The 17,968-nt window shown below is 36.5% G+C and overlaps 2 protein-coding genes across 2 annotated transcripts; one reads left to right on the top strand and one right to left on the bottom strand.

Moving 5' to 3' along the window:
* Positions 1-4: 4 nt before the first annotated feature.
* Positions 5-2,906, top strand: LOC104587171 (small ribosomal subunit protein eS25y). Its single transcript, XM_010244664.3, has 4 exons — positions 5-197; positions 324-398; positions 673-807; positions 2,674-2,906. Exons 1-4 carry the CDS (start codon positions 195-197, stop codon positions 2,785-2,787), a joined length of 327 nt encoding a protein of 108 aa, XP_010242966.1. The 5' UTR covers positions 5-194; the 3' UTR covers positions 2,788-2,906.
* Positions 2,907-9,718: 6,812 nt separating this feature from the next.
* LOC104587170 (stem-specific protein TSJT1) lies at positions 9,719-11,294 on the bottom strand. The gene is made up of 4 exons (XM_010244663.3): positions 10,840-11,294; positions 10,472-10,712; positions 10,244-10,364; positions 9,719-10,057 (listed from the first exon to the last, which is right to left on the bottom strand). The coding sequence occupies exons 1-4, from the start codon at positions 11,049-11,051 to the stop codon at positions 9,867-9,869; spliced, it is 765 nt and encodes a 254-aa protein (XP_010242965.1). The 5' UTR covers positions 11,052-11,294; the 3' UTR covers positions 9,719-9,866.
* Between the last annotated feature and the right edge of the window lie 6,674 nt (positions 11,295-17,968).

A 17,968-nucleotide genomic window follows, 5' to 3' on the forward strand; every position in this document is an offset into this window, starting at 1 on the left:
GTAGACAGATGTTCCCGATGTGCGGCTGGATTGCTTTTTCAGAAATCCCATGCCATATTGAATTGATTGATTCAGATCAGACCTCTCGTATAAAATCACCGAAAACCAGATCAAGGGTTTTTCCAAGGCACCTGCATCTCCACATCGTCAGGGCCCTCGTTCCTCCTCTGTAACTATTCACTGCTTCAAATTGGATGGTACGCATTGCTTTTTTTTTTACCTCTCATTATTACCAACTTTACATGCTAATTCCATTAGTTTTGCTGTTCCTGTAAATTCAGACGAGGAACTGACCCTTAACGAACTTGCTATTTTGTTTTCAGGCGCCAAAGAAAGAAAAGGCTCCTCCTCCATCTTCTAAGCCTGCCAAATCTGGGGGCGGTAAACAGAAGAAGAAGGTTTAAATAATGCCTATCTTCCACCTCTGTTTTTTACACGATCTCATCTGTCTATTGATTAATTCATTTTTATTTTATTTATTCTTATTATTTTTTGCAGTCTGGGGACTATTTTCATTGTTGAGGCTCGATTTGATTTTGGTTTTAGTCAGTCTGATTTCTGTTATTTAGGAAAAACGGATGTTTTTATTATTTATATGTATTTATTATTTACTATTATATGTATTTTTATTATTTACTAATATATATTTATTATTTACTTTCAATGACACAGAAGTGGAGCAAGGGAAAGCAAAAGGAGAAGGTGAACAACATGGTTTTGTTTGACCAGGCGACCTACGACAAGCTCCTATCGGAAGCACCCAAATATAAGCTCATCACCCCTTCCATTTTGTCTGACAGATTAAGGGTAAGCCTGTCATTTGTTAAGTTGTCTTCCTTGCTATTTTACTTGTCATATGTTAAATTATTAAGCTTTTCTCCTTTTATACTTTGACAACTTCTTGAGTTAATGGTTTAGTTTTAATAAACAATGAATTTTCTTTTTTGAACACGATATTGTCGATTCATCAGACATTAAAATTACCGGTTGAAGTCTGACATCGATGAAGTGATGACTATTAGTTCTAGTGAGGAACATTTATAAATGGTTTTCGTTTTGTTGTTGGTTAGAGATTAACAACTGTAGTTAGTATTTCAACCCTATTTCATGTACCTATATTGCTATTGTAATGAAATATTGCAAGGTATTGAATAGGCGTTTCATAATAAAGGAGAAATTGAGGAGTATGTCACTAAAGAATTAAGGAGAGATTGAGGAGTATGTCACTCAAAGAATTAGAGCTGGACGGACAAAATGGAGGGATGCATCTGTACTTTTATGTGATAGGTGGATACTACTTAGACTAGAAGGAAAATTCTAAAAAACAGTTGCAAAGCCAGCTATGTTGTATGGAGCAGAGTTTTGGGCAGTCAAAAAACATGTCTAGAAAATGAATTTGGTAGAAATGCAAATGCTAAGATGGATGAGCTGAAAGTAGACTAAGATAGTTTGAGCATGAGCATAGAAGACCATCAATAGCACTGATTACAGGATGTAATTTGTTACAAGTTGAAAGGGCTAGTAGGGCTAGGGGTAGACCAAAAAGGACATCAATAGACACTAATAATTTAACAATGAATGGCTTTAAATGGAACGAATTGAAGAAACAGGACTCATGTAGTTGAACCCATTTAGTTGGGATAAGGATGATGATGATGATATGGTACATTTGTTTCTGATAATTTACTGTTTGTGCAACTGAAAAAAAGATAATAATAATACTTTGTAGGATAGCCCTAACATAGGAATTGACTTGAAAAATCTCTTAGATATTGAGGAAGAGGAGTAAGTGATAAAAATATCAATTGGGACATGTTATCATATGAAGAACTCCTCTGAGACATGCGTACTATATTGTACGAGCCTTTTAACATGGACAGGTCTTGCATGAGTTGTGTATATTTTGTGTTTAATGAATGTGCAGTGGAGTTCCTAGAGTCTGAGCCTGAGACTGATGCATGAGGCACTCGCCTGAATGAAGTTGGGGGTCACCTATAAAAAAAGAATTTATTATACAACGATATGGAATCAAAATTTTGAAAAGAAAGTCTTCTTAGGTGAATTCGTTAGAGCTTCATTATGGTAGTACAATGATTGTAGGTTGAAGGTTTAAATCCAACATAGGCTATACTATTCAAACTCTAAAAGTAATAATTTCAGTCTATAATATGATAAATTACCTCGTCAAACCTCAAGTTTAAGGTTAGTTCATCAACATATAGCAATAATCCAGGTGAGAATACGCCCCCCTAAAATCAGACTCACCCGTATGCCTTTTATAATACTGTTTCTTTGTATAATGGCGTGCAAAGTGAAAACAAAAGCAGAAAGTTGAAACAGTGGCAGAGCACCAAGTTCAAAGCTATCTTGGGTGGTAGAGCATCTCAAAGCCTCTATAGATACTTATATTATACCATTAATAACACATATTTATGTGTATGCTTATTTTCTTATATATTTATTTGCCAATTAGCAGAATGTGTGATTTTGATTTTTTGAGTGCATTTTTTGTAACTTCTATTGAGTATTGATTCAACTTTCAAAATTCGGACAACTGGGTAAATTATTATTATCCCAAAAATAATTTGAAGCATGCTTTTGTTCTCCAACTACCACTCTGTACATGTTGTCTTTACTCAAGTACACACATTCATTTCATTGTTTTACTCCCAGATCAATGGATCGCTGGCACGGCGGGCTATCAGGGAATTAATGGCAAGAGGTCTTATTAGGATGGTGTCTGCACATGCAAGCCAGCAGATTTACACAAGGGCAACTAATACCTAGGCGTTTTTTTTTATTCTTTTGTTATTTTTTGTTTTATATTATGGATGTTGATTAATTTACGGAGAAAATTATTCTTTCGTTTTAAGGAAGAAATTTTTTCTCCTCTCCTCGATACAAACCCAAGTCTATATACAAATTTGCATAAAAACCAATTATTTCTTAAAGTATAACTAAATATATGCAAATCTGAACAGGATTACAATTTGTAACGATTCAACATTTGCACTCCAACCAAACACAACCTAAGGGTGTGCAATTGTCTACTAGTGTACTGCACTCCCATTTAAATAAACTACAAATGGATAATTATACTTGTGCTAGCCATTCGACCTGTACCCATTTTCAACCTGACTTGACCACTAAGCCCCATGATGGTGGGGTTAGATGATCTAAACATGGGACAGGTGAAGTTGCGGAGTCTCTCTTCCCACTGCAGATTCTATATCCCCATACTCTAGCTTTAGCCGATACCAGAAAATGAATAAGCAAAGTATATTTAGGAAAAAAGAAAATTGACTTAAAACTAAAAATGCATATAATTATAACAAATAAATCGGAGTACTTTAGTGGCGAAATTATGGGCATTAAAATCTAGTGACCAAGGTTCAAGTCTTGCTATTGTTAATATTTGTAGGTTTTACACTAACAAAACTAATTTAATGAGAGAGAATTATTAATTAATAGAATTAATGAGAGAATTGTAATTAGGCAATAAAATTCAACGCTCAATTTAAACTTGTCTTCAATATAGGAGTAATTAACTAATTAATGAAGAAATTAGACTTAGCTTGTATCGACCAATACAGATCTGAAATAGCCCGATATGGGCCCATATCTGCTGATACATATGAAAAGAAATGGAACACATGATTTTTTACATGTTTTGTGTATCAATTTCCTATCGGAATGATATGTATCAACCAATACGACCTGACACATTGCAATATTTTAAACCTTGCTCCCATCAATAGGGAATGAATTCTCATTCCCATGTGAGGGGGAAGGAATAGCTATTTAGGTGCTGTTCGGTACTGTTTTCATCTCGTGGATGGACCATTTCGATCCACGCCAGCATTCGGTTCATTGTGGACAGGACCGGTCCACACCTTATTTTCTCGACAACAGTTTCTTCTCGTGGATGGGTTTCTTCCACGGGTTGCCTTTGATAATGTGTTTCATGCAGTCTTGAATTTTCTTCTCACCTGATGACAGTAGAAAAAGAACAAACGATCGAACGACAGTCTTGAATTTTCTTATCACCTAAGCTCTTGTTGAACACCTTGCATATCACCCACTCGTTCTATAAAAGAACGAACGACACCAGAAAAAGAACTCATCAAGGACCACACAATAACATTGTCGATGAACAACGGAAAGCAGAGGAAGAGCTCTCCACTCTACCTTGGCTGATTTTGGTAGGTTAGACAGAGAGAATTTTCCCTCTAGCCTATATTTGTGCATGACCCATTCTCCTTTTGGAGCTCTTCCTCTGTAGAAAACCAGAGTTTTCTTCATTCTGACAAGTCTTTTCCCTCTGTAAATCTCCTTATCCTTTCCTGTAGCTTTCTAGTAACCAGCTTCAGTAGCTTTGTTGGTCCTCAAACCAGTTGGGCATTTTCTGTCTTTAATGTAGAAGAAGTACCACTCCTCTCCCATTTTTTCTCTCCCTTTATTCAACAAAACACAAATGTTAAAGTTAAAACATAATTCATATCCAGGAACAAACACTGGAGAGAGAGAGACAAAATCTCTTTCAAAAAACTTACATGGCATATCCCAAGGTTCACACTTGTTCAAGTCTACCTCTCCAATTGCTATAGCATAGAAGCTGCTGTCGACCACCTTGTAGTGAGTTATAACTCTTCATTGGTGGGGTGGAATTTGAAACCAGGAGGCAAATCAATTTGCTCTTCTTCCATATTAAGCCCAGAGACATTTTTCATTCCTGCTTACAATCGTTTTCTCAGAAGCCACAGAGATTTTTCCCTAGAATTGATATTGGTTTTGACCCACAAGCACTAATTCTATTTCTTAGAGAAACCCAATTTTCTGAGACCGGGATTGGTGAAGAAATTCTAAATTTCAAATGAATTCTAATCAAACAGTGCTACTTTTTGTCATTATGCTTGCCTTACAACTAGTACGGGAATAAGTGGATTATTAGTTTGTATAAATCGTTAGATGTCGTGGTTATCTTACAAAATATTTCTCGTATCAATTGTTTAAATATTATTTTTAATATTTTTGTCAATAAAATATTAATTGTCTTACTAAATTCTTTAATTTTTATTTTTTTAATATTTTTATCAATAAAATAATATCTTTTAAGTATTTTATATATGTTTTAATTATTTTACTGTTGTTTTATAAAAAAGAAATTGATATTTTTTTATTAATATTAATTCATTGATGCATTTTTTTAAATATTTATCATACAAAATGCAAAAATTACATATTTATGATTAATTATGTATATCATTCATTTCGGTCCACACTACACTACAAAACACCACTATGAGTGTGGACTGGTCCAGTTCATACAGTTTATCCACAGTTCAGAACAGTTGTGGACTATAGTGTAGTGTGGATTAGTCCCTACTACAGGGTGTAGTGTGGACTAGTTCACACCCACCAATTTCTCATCCACACTATAGAATAACCCCTTAGTCATATAGAAGATTGGAGGAATGCCATTCTACCAAAAATGGGAATCAAATTCTGTTTCTGTCCATCCAAACAGTTGGAATTGGAAATTCTACCTAGCCAAATAGTTGGAATTGAGTTAGATTTTAATTCCAATTCCAAACTCTTATTCCCATGAACCAAATGGACTCCAAAATTTCGGTTTGTCGTTTGATTACAAGTAACCTTATTTTCGGAAGCCTGATGAGGCCAATTCATTAAATTTAATTGGACTTGGATTTTAATAGGATTGGATGTAATCAAACCCATATCGATATTGGCCCCATTTTTTTCTTTCCTTTTTTTTTTTTTTTTTGGAGAAGCTCACTCCATTTATGGAACTAAGAATAAACAACCCGCGATTCGTATATTATGTCCACACGGTAAAGATCAAATTATCTACAAGAGTCGTAAATGAGGTAAAGTACTGGTAATTTAGGCGCCGTTTTGTAACGTTTCAATTCTTAACTCCAGATAGGTTTAAGTTTAATGATGTAAGGTTGTATGGCAGTACAATTACTGGCTATGTTATTCAGAAGCAAATGATCCAATGGCTTATTTTTTGAAGGTTTTTGTCATCCATTATTGTTTAGCACTGCAATTTGCAACTAACACGTTCCATCCTCTTTTATTAGAGCTCGGATCTCCTGCCTATAAATTCTTTTCATTCATGGGAAAATGCAAGGTTTTTAAAACCGGACCGGGCAAGTAACCGTTCTGACCGTTCTCAGGTCGAATGGTGTGATCGTTCGGACCAAATGGATGGCCCACTCTAACAAAAAAAATAAAAGGTCAAAAAATATTATCCGAGTCAATGGTTCAACTATTCAACCACCTGGGTTAATGATTCAATGACCAAATCAACAGTTTTGGCCAAAAAGCGATTTTAGGGTGAAATGAAACTGAAGACCTGATCGGTTCCTGGTTTTCCCAGTCTAATCCGGTTTTAAAAACACTAGGCAGATATTCCCAATTCACGGCAGTAACATTTTGTGGGTAGGGATGTGGGAAAAGTTCATGGGCATAAAAACAAAAAGCCGGATTGCTTTTAATGTCTTGCTGTTTATGTTAACAGCAGCAGCAGATAAACAGCCGGATTGCTGTTTATTCTTCCTATTTTTATCAGTTTTGCCTGTTTATCTTCATCTCAAGTTCATAGAGGTGATGCATAGGCTCTATGACTTGAATTTAAGAGGACAGGCAATTAGTTAAAACAGGGGGAATACGCCGATTCCAGAGAAAAAAGCAAGAGGTTTTGGCTATCAACCTCAGTTGCTTGTTTAGACAGACTCCTACAGCAGTCAAGTGTTTCATTTGCTACAACTTTTTTTTTTCTGCATTTTCATGTACTAGCAGTCAGCATGTCATTAGGTTTTCCATTATACATGTGTAACTTGATGTCTCGTGAGGCCAAAATAAAGAGCAACTTGCTGCTTTTAATTAGGCTCATGGACAACTTGTTGCTTTTGCTTCATATTTTTGTTTATTTTGCTTAAATTTTTTATGATGTGCGATCTAGTGTTTTCTGTTGGTGGACACCTTGGATGTCATATTGAGTAGGTTGTCTGGTCGAGTTGCAAGAGAGAGAGATCAGAGTGTCCAGATTTCTATAGTTAGGATAGACACTTTGATGCTTAAGTTAGCGAAGAGTGTTGAGAGAACTAAAAGCGAAAGAGCTAGAGTGCTATGAATGCTAAGTTGCACATACCTTTCTTAGAAAATGGGGTCACCTTATTGGTGTGAGCTTCAAGCACTACGTCTGAGATCCCTAGGAGGATGTGACTTACCGATCCAAAGTCCTTGGAGGTTGTTTCGCACACGGACTAGGCTTTCGTGCCTTATCCAGTTGCCTCTGGAATGATTGGTGTGGAAGCTGATTTCTAAAGGACCCGGGAGTGAAAAGATTCACGTAGAGGAGGTCGGCGAGCACATCTCGTAGGTCACCACTTGGACCTCAGCTAGTCTGATAAGTGCATCGGGGGAGGTCGCTCCTCCTGTCGAGGTCCCTCCCTCAAACCAATACTGACGAGGTACCACAAGTCGACCTTGGACGAAGTGTTGCTAACCGCTCTCTCAAGGTGCCCGAGCTGTATACGAGGTGCTCAGATTGGTCAGGGATGTGCCTCCTTGATTTAGTGGGACCCGCGATTGTTCGTATGACGCTAAGGTATCATGCGGCAATCCTATCATGCCATGTGTCACAATGTCATTGGAGGACTAAATCACCCTTCATCAGTTTTTATTGTACTTCATTCACCGTGTAAAATGTAAATAAACAAAACAAAATAGAATTTAGAACAAAAGTAAAACAGAGTTTCTCTTCAGCCCATTTGATTTCATACGTTTTTAAACCAGTGTAAATGAAATTGTATTGGAAGCAAATTAGACGTTAAAGAAAAAGCTTATAGACCAAAGAAACCATGGTTTGAAAACCGGACTGGATTAGTCGGTCAGATCGGTTGACCCTGGAATTGATTAGGTAATCGGTTCTGTTTCACCTTAAAACCATTTTTTTTGTCTAAAAAATTGTTGATCTTGTCAGTGACTCGCTGATCCGAGCGACCAACCCATTGACCCATTGACCCAAACAACGGGTTTTGTCAGCTTTATTTTATTTATTCATTTTAAGTCAAAATAGGCTGTCCATTCGAAGCAGATGATCGGACTGTTCAACCCTTTCGAACTACTATTCAACTCAGGAACTGGTCCTATAACGGTTCCGTGTCCGATCCGATTTTTAAAACCTTAAAAGAAACAATTAAAAAATCTATTATGTTTAGGAAGGGTGATTTAGGCACCTCTTAATGATCGAAAAGGTTCTTTATCAAGAAAGCTAAAATTTTTTAGGATATATGGTCCAAATATTTGTAGCAAAACCAAAACGCACTTTTGTGATCGTACCTTAATCTGTATTCATCAAGCCACCATCATCCGGATTGGAAGATGGATAGTGCCCGTTTGGCAGGGCTGAGCTGAACAATCAGAGCTAAGCTGTTTCAGCTGTTATTGAGGCATTCAAGTAAGCTATCTAAAGAGGCCCAACGGACAGTCCAAAAAAGGAGCATACTTAAAACTGTCCGCTAGACCTGTTTTTGGGTTGGGCTTCAGGCTTCGGGACGGGCCCATTCAAATGTTGGCGAAACCCAAACCCGAGCCCGACCATGAATATCTATTGTCTATGTAGGACCAATCTCAGAAAGCCAAAAGCCACTGCACTTAACGGCCACTTAATTATTGCCTGTTTAGTATTTTAGTTAAGTTCGATTTCATTAATCCTAAAGTTTTATCTTGTCTTATCTCCAAATGTCCAATGCGGAGTTGATTACTACGTTTTCTAGTGGTGCCCAGCGTCACTTAGCTGATTGCTCACAAGTCACACCCTGCACGACTCTTTTCGCTTTGTTTGTTTGAAAACTTGAAAAATTCAAATCATCAGGAGTTCAGGCTTGCTTTGTACATTTTGGGCTGTGTTGAAAACTTGGAATTTATTACTTTTTCCTTTAAACCGCTTGCATCTGAACTGGATATAAATTTTTAACTTAGTTCAGTTTTGAATATGTTTGTTTATAATTATGATTCGCATTCTTATCATATAAAATTTGTATTTTTTTCTCATTTATATTCATTGAAAAAATAAATTTTGACTCTCAAAAACTATACAAAATTTGCATCTTTTCTTACTATCATTATTTTACCAATTATGAACAAATAAGACAAAGTCAAATCTGAAGAAAAACAAATTATGATTTAAATAAATTGAGTCTTAATGAAAGGCTATATATACATTGCAAATAGATACAAAATGATACAAAATATAAGATTTTGTACTCTTTCGAAACTGAGCGAAAGAGTCATTTCTATACTAAAAATGACAACAATTTGTTTTTTTCTAATATGTTCGCAATCAAAATGAATGCAAAATTGAATTCCAAGAAATAAATGCAAACTTTACACTCAAAATTGATCAATGTAAAAAACAAAGATAAGATTCTAATCACTAATCATATTTACATCTATATTCTTACCAAACGCAAAAAAAATAAAGGATATAACGCCCTCAATGAATTCTACCGGTGTAAGAATGGTTGGTAATTAATGGGCGAATCAATTCAGTGTCACATCGACGCATCCGATGCAAAAGAGGGAGCACTTGCTATTTTATTGCTACAATTCAGGATTTAAAAAAAGTAATCGTCGTCATTTGCAATGCAAACCTACTTCTTTCCTTAACAATTTCCAGTTTCCACCATTAATCAAAGAGAAAAGAAATGTTATTTCATATTTCTACTCATTAAAGAGAGAAATTACACATCCACCCAAACCCCCCATACACATTACACTTTACACATAAACATGCCACACAACTACAAATAATACAGCAATGTCTGCCATCTATGTCAATGTGATTCCCATAGCATCCAGTTGGTTTCGCTTCCGACACGTGGCATGCTGTAGATCTTGGAACATACATCAACCTTGAAGTTGGCCCCACACATGACTCCTTCACTATCCACCCTTGGCATTGCCTTCATCTTGTTCATCGGATGCTCGAAGCTCATCAGCCCTCCCTCGCTGTGGAACATGCATCCTACACACGGTCCCACCCACCATTAAAACTTAAGGGCTATTTTAGTAATTTTGCCATTACTTTCTTATTTTATTAATTAAGCATGTTGAGGTTGTAGTATCTTATTATGTAAACAAAGATGTAATTTGTGAGCTATAGCCCCGATCCTTTACATGTTATGACCAAAATGCCCCTCACGTCACGTACCTGTGGGGAAAGGCGCAAAGGATTTGGCGCAGCTTCCTTTAATGACCTCCACATCGTCTGAAATTACTACCGACCCATCCGCTGCAATGCCCCAGAACAGCTTGACCCCTCCATCCGACCCCTGCACATCACCATTCATCACAACCGCAAATCAAGCCGTTATCAATAATGTGCTTGTGTTTTTGTCTGAGATAGAGAAAGAGAGAGAAGAATGGTGGCAGATCGTACCAGTGCAGCAAAGACGGTTCCGGCCTTGCTATCGTAGATGACGAAAGCGAAGCTGCCTTCGAGATCCTTGACGACCTGGTCGGCCGGATAAGGCCCACGGTCTCGGAGAGTGCGGTAGGCCTCGATGACGAACATCGCCTCGTTGGTATTCTTGGACAGGCCATACTGCCTGATGAGGGTGCATAGATTGTTCAAGCTCCCCAGAAACAGGCAGTATATGTCATCAAATCCACAGAACAACCTGCAAATAAATACCCCCTTAGTTAATTAGTTTTCCAACCCATTAATTCCTCAAGATATCTCATTCATTAGTAGCTTCACCATTAGATCAAACTAAACCAAACAGAGACCAGAGACGTCGTACGTACCTCTGGTAAATGGAGTAGGAGCGGCCGGGGCGAGCGTACGCCAACACCGCTGCGTCAGCAAAGCTCATGTAGAAGTTATTATGGGGGTGAGAGGAGAGGAACTCCTTGAGAGTCTCCTCTGGTGTCTTAAGCTTTCTAGCCACCCTGCATGAGGCAGGGCTGTTCAGCTCCTGTGGAGGATGAGCAAACGCCTTGTGAAATATCGCCAACATTTCTTCTTCTATCTCACTAAGCAAACACAATATAAGAATCCAGAGAATTGAATTTCTTTGCCTTTTAACTTCTCCTGCAAGCAAGCAATGAAGAATGGAAAGAGGAGTCGTCCTGGAGTATATATATAGTTGGAGGGTGATAGAGTACAGCTATGGCGTGGCAAAATTATCCAGTCGGTCATATTAAACCGATGTCTCACTGTGAGTAGAGAGATAAGATTAACGATTTCTCGACATCCTTTCTTCTAATTTTTTCTGTTTTCGTTTCTTTTGATAGAACTAATCCATCATTATCACGACACGTTGCTCTGAGCCTCTGATGCTCTCTCGTGTATCAATTATTACTCCAGCACTCCGTACCCACCCAATCTGCCGAGTGGTCCCTACACGAGATTTCTTTCGATGCTATTGATTAAGGATAATACAGGCTACTCAGCGTGCATAACGATGCACGAATAGAGGTTTTTTCTAATTTTAGAAAAGAGTGGATAAGAATTAAGTGTCGGAGACGGGAGACTTATCCAGAACCGGCAACCGAGGGAAGCACTGTGACGATGCACCGAGTCAGCACAGCCCACGCTTTACTCAAAGCGACTCACCGTATGTGGACTAATCTGTGGATGGAATGGATAGATGGGACGCGGGTGTTCGCTGAAGTTGCCACGTCAGACGTCCGACAATACCACGTGACCAACCCAGAATCTTTACGATGTCTTCTTCCCTTTATTTATAACACTTTCTCCCCTCTCTGGCCGCACTTTACACGTCATTACTGAGTAGAAAATTGCATGTACGCCACGTGGCTAGAAAGAGCTTTCTACAATTCTACGCGTCAAATCAAATAAAGCGGACGGTACGCCCCGTAAGACATCATCTAGACCGTACCATTATTTGTGGGCCATATGTAGATCACGAATTATGGTGAATCGATGATGATATGTTTTCGGTCGATTAATCTAACGGTTGAGATTTACTTGTCCTAGAAAAGTGGAAAGTACGAGGGTAAGGTGGAAAAAGTATAGGCCCTGACAAATCCTCCTGAAATTGCAAATTGAAATCTGCTCCTCACATCGGGCGCGTTACAGGTACATCTCACCATGCATTAAGAACATCTCCCGTGAATACTAACGTATACGTACGGGAGATGTTGCCATCAGTGTTAGGCGCCCGGTCTCTGCAAATTGCGCCAACCGTATTTGATTAGTAAGAGTTCAAAGTGGTGTGCGGTGGGTCCCATTCTACCTTTGGAATGAATGGGAATCGAGAAGCGAAAAAATTGAAAGAGAAGGGAAACGTCGAGCTAAAAGGACGTGCAAGTTTGATTCAAGACACGCAACGGATATCCAGAGCGAGCGCAAAGGATCATCAGCCACAGATGACTGGGTTCCACCTCATCTGGTCTATTTTCCGTAAGACAACTTCGAACTGATGTGGTGAATAATCACATTTTGCCATCGTAGCGTTGACAGAAACAAAAGTAAGGGTCCGTTTTGTTCGCAGTCTGAATTGGAATTGAAATGGTCCATTCAGACAGGAATGGAAATTCATTCTAACGGAGGGGGAGGAAATGGCCATTCCCTAGGGATGCAAATGATTCTATTTGAATTCGAATCCTATCGGATCATTGGATCTGATTTGATTCGACTTGTTTTTTTTTATAAATTAATATATTATTAAAAGAAAAAATATATGCTAATTTAAATAAAAAAACAAAAAATATTATACAAGTATTTTTTTAATTATTTTCATCATATATATATATATATATGTTTTTTATAAAAAAATAAATAATATAATAAATTTATAAAAATATAATATAAACAATATATTTATAATTAAATAAATAACATATATATGTACAATATATATTTATATTTATAAATATATAATACATCGGATTGGATACGGGGGTTATCCAAATTCGACCAAATAGGATCGGATTTTGCACCACTACCATTCCCACAAATGGGGGAATGCCATTCTAACATGAATGGGAATAACCTATTTCGGTTCCAATTCCGGACCTTTATTCTTGCGAACTAAATGGGGCCTAAAGCTTTTTTGATGTGGCACTATCTTGATTTAGGGTTGTCAACGGTTTGGGTTTGGTTTGGGATAGGGTAGAACGGTTCCAAACCAATTGCTAAAATCGACAGTATCATAACCGAACCAAACCCAATCGGTTTTATTATTTCACAACCGGTACCAAACCAACGAGCCAATTGGAATAATCAGGTTTAACTCGATTAAGTATGTGTTTGGTTCCATTTACATTTTTTCATTCAACGTTTGTACTTTATTTGCTTGCAAAACTGATAAATGTGATAATTACAACCGTTTATGACAATTAGGCGCCACTAGGCTCTACATCAGCGTAACAATTGAAAAACACCTGACTGTTTATGGAAGCTTTAAAAAATAACTTCCCCAAATGGTAGGCGTGCACAAAAATCGAAGTCCACTTTTGTCATTCTCGATGCGTATAGAAGAGCAAGAGGGGGAAATTGCTGAAGTGACGCCTATGTCTCAACATTTATTGAATAAATGCCCACAGAACCAAACACCCTATAAATAAAAACCCATACTTAATATAGTGAGACCTGTAGTTTTTGATAAAATATTCTATATTAATTAATTAATTAATATTACTAATGAATACAAAGCAACAAATGGCTTACTTGATGCTAATTTGATAAGAAAAGAACATTGTATTCAATAACTTGTTATCAGAATATCAGCAAGATATTTGTCAAAAAAACCTGTGATATAATTTTTCTAAAAATCAGCAGCCTATAGTCTTATATAATTTCAGTTTAACCTTACTAAAATCAGAATAATAGCAATTAAATTGAAGCTAATGGGAAAAAATTAAGCAAACCTATATATACCGAGTGATCTTAAAATTAGACTGCCTACTTATTCAAGAATTGAAATATCCAGTGATTATCTAGAGCCCACTTATTAGCCGTTCATTTATCTGTTACTCCTAGTCCCAAGTCTACATTGGTGGCATTTAAACTGTGATAAGCTTTTTTTTCTTCTACCCGACCGTCTTCTCTTTTTCTTTCTCCATGGTAGAGCTTGGTGTATAGGAGACGGTGGTGAATGAGAATCGGTGAGACACAAAGATAATGATGAGAAACTTTATCAAAGAAAGAGAAAGTGACGAGAGAAGTTAAAACCTCAACGGGCAAAAGCAAAACAAAAGGGTAAAGACCAAAAACTTTTGAGCTTGAGGTTAAGTGTAAAAAGTAAAATTACAATTTTAGGCATACGTATAACTCTAAAACATGTATATATAATCAGTTTGGGACAGTCAAAACCAATCCCAAACCGGTATTAATCGAGACACATAAATTAAAATCAGAACTGATCCATCAGAATGAATCATAGAATCAGAACGGATAAATATGGTTCAAATGGTTCAGGTCTACTGGGTAGACCGACCCATTGACAACCATATCTTGAAATAGATAAAATTAGGGCTGTTCATAAGAAGACCCAGCCCGACCAAACCGATCAACCCAAACTGACCCAATCCGAGTTGACCAGGCTTTCTTCAATATCGGTCGGTTTCGGGTTGTAAAAAATTATAAACCGATGGTTCAGGTCAGCTTCGGTTTTCATGTGTGAAAACTGAAACCGACCCGAACCAAACCGACCTAGTAGTTAGTAGTTAATTCCTAGTTAATAGTTACAACATACTTAGTTCCTACTTAACTAAGTTGTCTCTATCTTAGTTACAACCTAACTTAATTTCTAGTCTTCTAGTTAAAAATGACATTAATGACAAGTATTGTAAAACAATTAGACAATGATTTTTTTTAGAAAAATTAAAAAAAAAGAATCAAATGATCCTAATTTCTATGGTCTTTTACACCAAATAGGCAACCAATTATAATTATAATTAGGTGTTATTTTTTACTTAGATTAGAAGGTTTCTTGAAATATACAAATTTCAGTCTTCTTTCTCTAATACATTTTGACTTTCTATTTTCTTGATAACTTCTATTCTAACTTGGTCTACCCCCATTAGCCCCTCAACTCAAGTACAATTTCTAATACAATTTGACTCTCAAGCATGGTTGAACTTAGAGCCAAAATCGGCCCAAACCGATCCAACCTGACCCAATCGGCCAGGTCGGTTTTGCTTAACACAGGATCGGTTTCGGTTTCAATTTTAGGTAACCTGATCAAGTCAAATCGATTAAAAAAATCTCAATAAACCAACCCGTGAACAGCGCTAAATAAAATAACGTTTTAGCGGGGCCATAGCCAAAGCCATAAACCAAAGGCCTTGATTTTCGAATTTAACCCTGTGCTGCGACACTGGTAGCAAAATGAACTCGGTCATAAATCCCATTGGACCATTGGGATTTGGGACATCAGATGGTAAGCCTAAAGCTGGGCTGTTCACGGCCTAAGCGGTTCGACCAATTTTTTTGGATATTCGTTTTTTATTTTTTCTTTTAAGCCACAAGGTAGGATTCATTAATAAAATTCTCAAGGAATACAATAGACGATAATCATGAGTACTGACTGGTAGATAATAGTTTGAGAAACCTCTACAATTCAAACGATGCAAAAGTAGTCGCGAAACCAATTTGACTATTGAAACTTTATTAGCTAAAATCGTGCATGTTAGACCGAAATTTGATCCAAATCAATTTAGGGCTTCAGCGATGGACCAAATGGTTTAGCCGCCATACCCATATAATTCATAATTGTTGTGGTTTCACAATCCTAATTCCACCCACTCAATTCCCAATCGTAGTGAGATGGGATTTTCTGAAGGGAAAATCTATGATTGAAAAAGATATGGTATTGGAAGAGTTTTTTGATCAATTAAAACACATTCATGAATTTTGATAAATAATACATTATTGGGTATCACGTTTATGATACAAGTTGGTTAAAATTTTTTCAGATATCATATCTTTCTGTTATACATCGAGACCATTTTCTCATAAATTTAACATATATGTATGAAAGATATTCCCCATGTCTAATTGGATGTTGTGCTTTCAAAATGTTTACATGATTTTTAACTTAAGGAGATCCGTGTTCAAGCACGGTATCCAAATATTTAGCCATTCTTTTTATTTATTTATTTATGGATGTGGGTGAAAACTGAAAACTTAGAAGCTCTTAAAGAGGATGGCTTCTTTTGTTCTTTTGCAGGAATTGAATGGACATAACCAAACAAATCAAACAAGACATATTTGGTTGACCTAAGAAAAGGAAAATGATTGTATCTATTGAATGAAGATAATCAGGATTAGGTTTTCAAAATAAATAAATAAGAAAAATCCAGGATTAGGATTTTCAGAGAATGGCAATATCAGGGATAAGATTAAAAATGAACGTATATTGATGAGAAGCAAAACATCGAAAAAGGAAGAAAATGACAAGTCAACTGAGATTGTTTGTTTTATATTAGGTATAAAATAATAATTCCACCATATAGAACAAGTGGATAATGAAAGGTCAAGAAGCAGGATACTCTACAATTATGAGGAGAAAAGGCCAAGAAGCAGGATATGATTCCAACCTAACTTGGCAAGAAATCTAATTAGAAATTGACTAACCATATTATGAAAAACATGATTTCTGTAACCAAATTAAACCAGTAAAAGGTTGGAATTAAAACTTCATTTAATAAAACAGGAAAATAGGCATTTCAAAATTCAAATGAGAAATGAAAAACCTTAAAAGCTGTATTTGGTTTGAAGGAAAAAGGTAGGAAAACTCATACACAGCCTAAAAAAAAGTAAAGTTTGTTTAGAATTCTCAAAGAATCATTCAACCTAAGAGCTTAAGCTGTTAGGTGAGGTCCCATGAATAGGTTTTTGTTCTTTAACATGCCTTTCACACAAAAAGCCCATTGGACTTGGAAAAACAAAGCACCATTCATACCTTGTGTGAAAATTTAATTAATTATAATGGAATTAGACGACTTAGTCAAACAAACTGTAATACCATCTTAAGGAAAACTTAAGTTGACGGGTGAGACAAAGAACCATTCAACTTAAAATTTAAGCTGCAACTTGAGGCTGCTGCAGAGGCAGAGTCAAGTATATTGGTTGGGGTCCTTGCCCCCCCCCCCCCAAACCTTTTTTGTTAAAACCATTATTCATATGGTTACTTAGTCGAGATTGGAAAGAAAGAAATAAAAAGCTTGAACTAAATATAAAGGATCACTCTCTACTCCTCCAACTCCTAAAATTAAAAAATATATATTTATTTTTTCTTAAATCTATAATAAACCCTACTTCTTAATCCATCTATCCCAAACCATACTTCATTGCTGAATAAGTTTTTATTCTGTAAAAGTAATTTTAACTTTTAATTTGATAAAAAATCAAAATGTTGCAAAAGAATAAATTTTTAATTAGAAACATAAATTCATATATGTTTTGCTTAAAACGATCTCTTTCCTATAGAAAAATAAAAAAGAAAATAAAGAAATAAGTGAAGTACGAATTTATCCAATGCAGATTTCTGATTTCCACTGTAGAACTATAAACATTCAAAAGGTCCACAATCCACATTCTATACACCAATGCCCGCCCGTAAATTAGCATCAATTCCGAACTGACACATACTCCCACAATACTTTGAGCCTATAAATTTTGAAGATCGGTCATTCTTCCAAGAAATAAGTGGTACAGGTAAATCAGATGGGCAGCATACATTTTTGCTTCAAAAATCGTGAAAGGGTTTGTATGAAATACAGATGTGGATGGACACAGCAGACAGACCTTGTCAAACAGAATATGGTAAAGGGTAATTGAATGGACAAAAGCACATAATGGACCGTAGTAGATAGGGCGTCATCCGCTGACAACCCCAGCTCATTACCATAATTGGGTCGATTTGGTTTTTTCGACTGTGATATCGTGCCGAGCATCTTATCC

The sequence above is a fragment of the Nelumbo nucifera genome, chromosome 1 (assembly GCF_055504915.1).
Source record: "Nelumbo nucifera cultivar China Antique chromosome 1, China Antique-T2T, whole genome shotgun sequence".
In the NCBI taxonomy this organism is placed as follows: domain Eukaryota; kingdom Viridiplantae; phylum Streptophyta; class Magnoliopsida; order Proteales; family Nelumbonaceae; genus Nelumbo; species Nelumbo nucifera.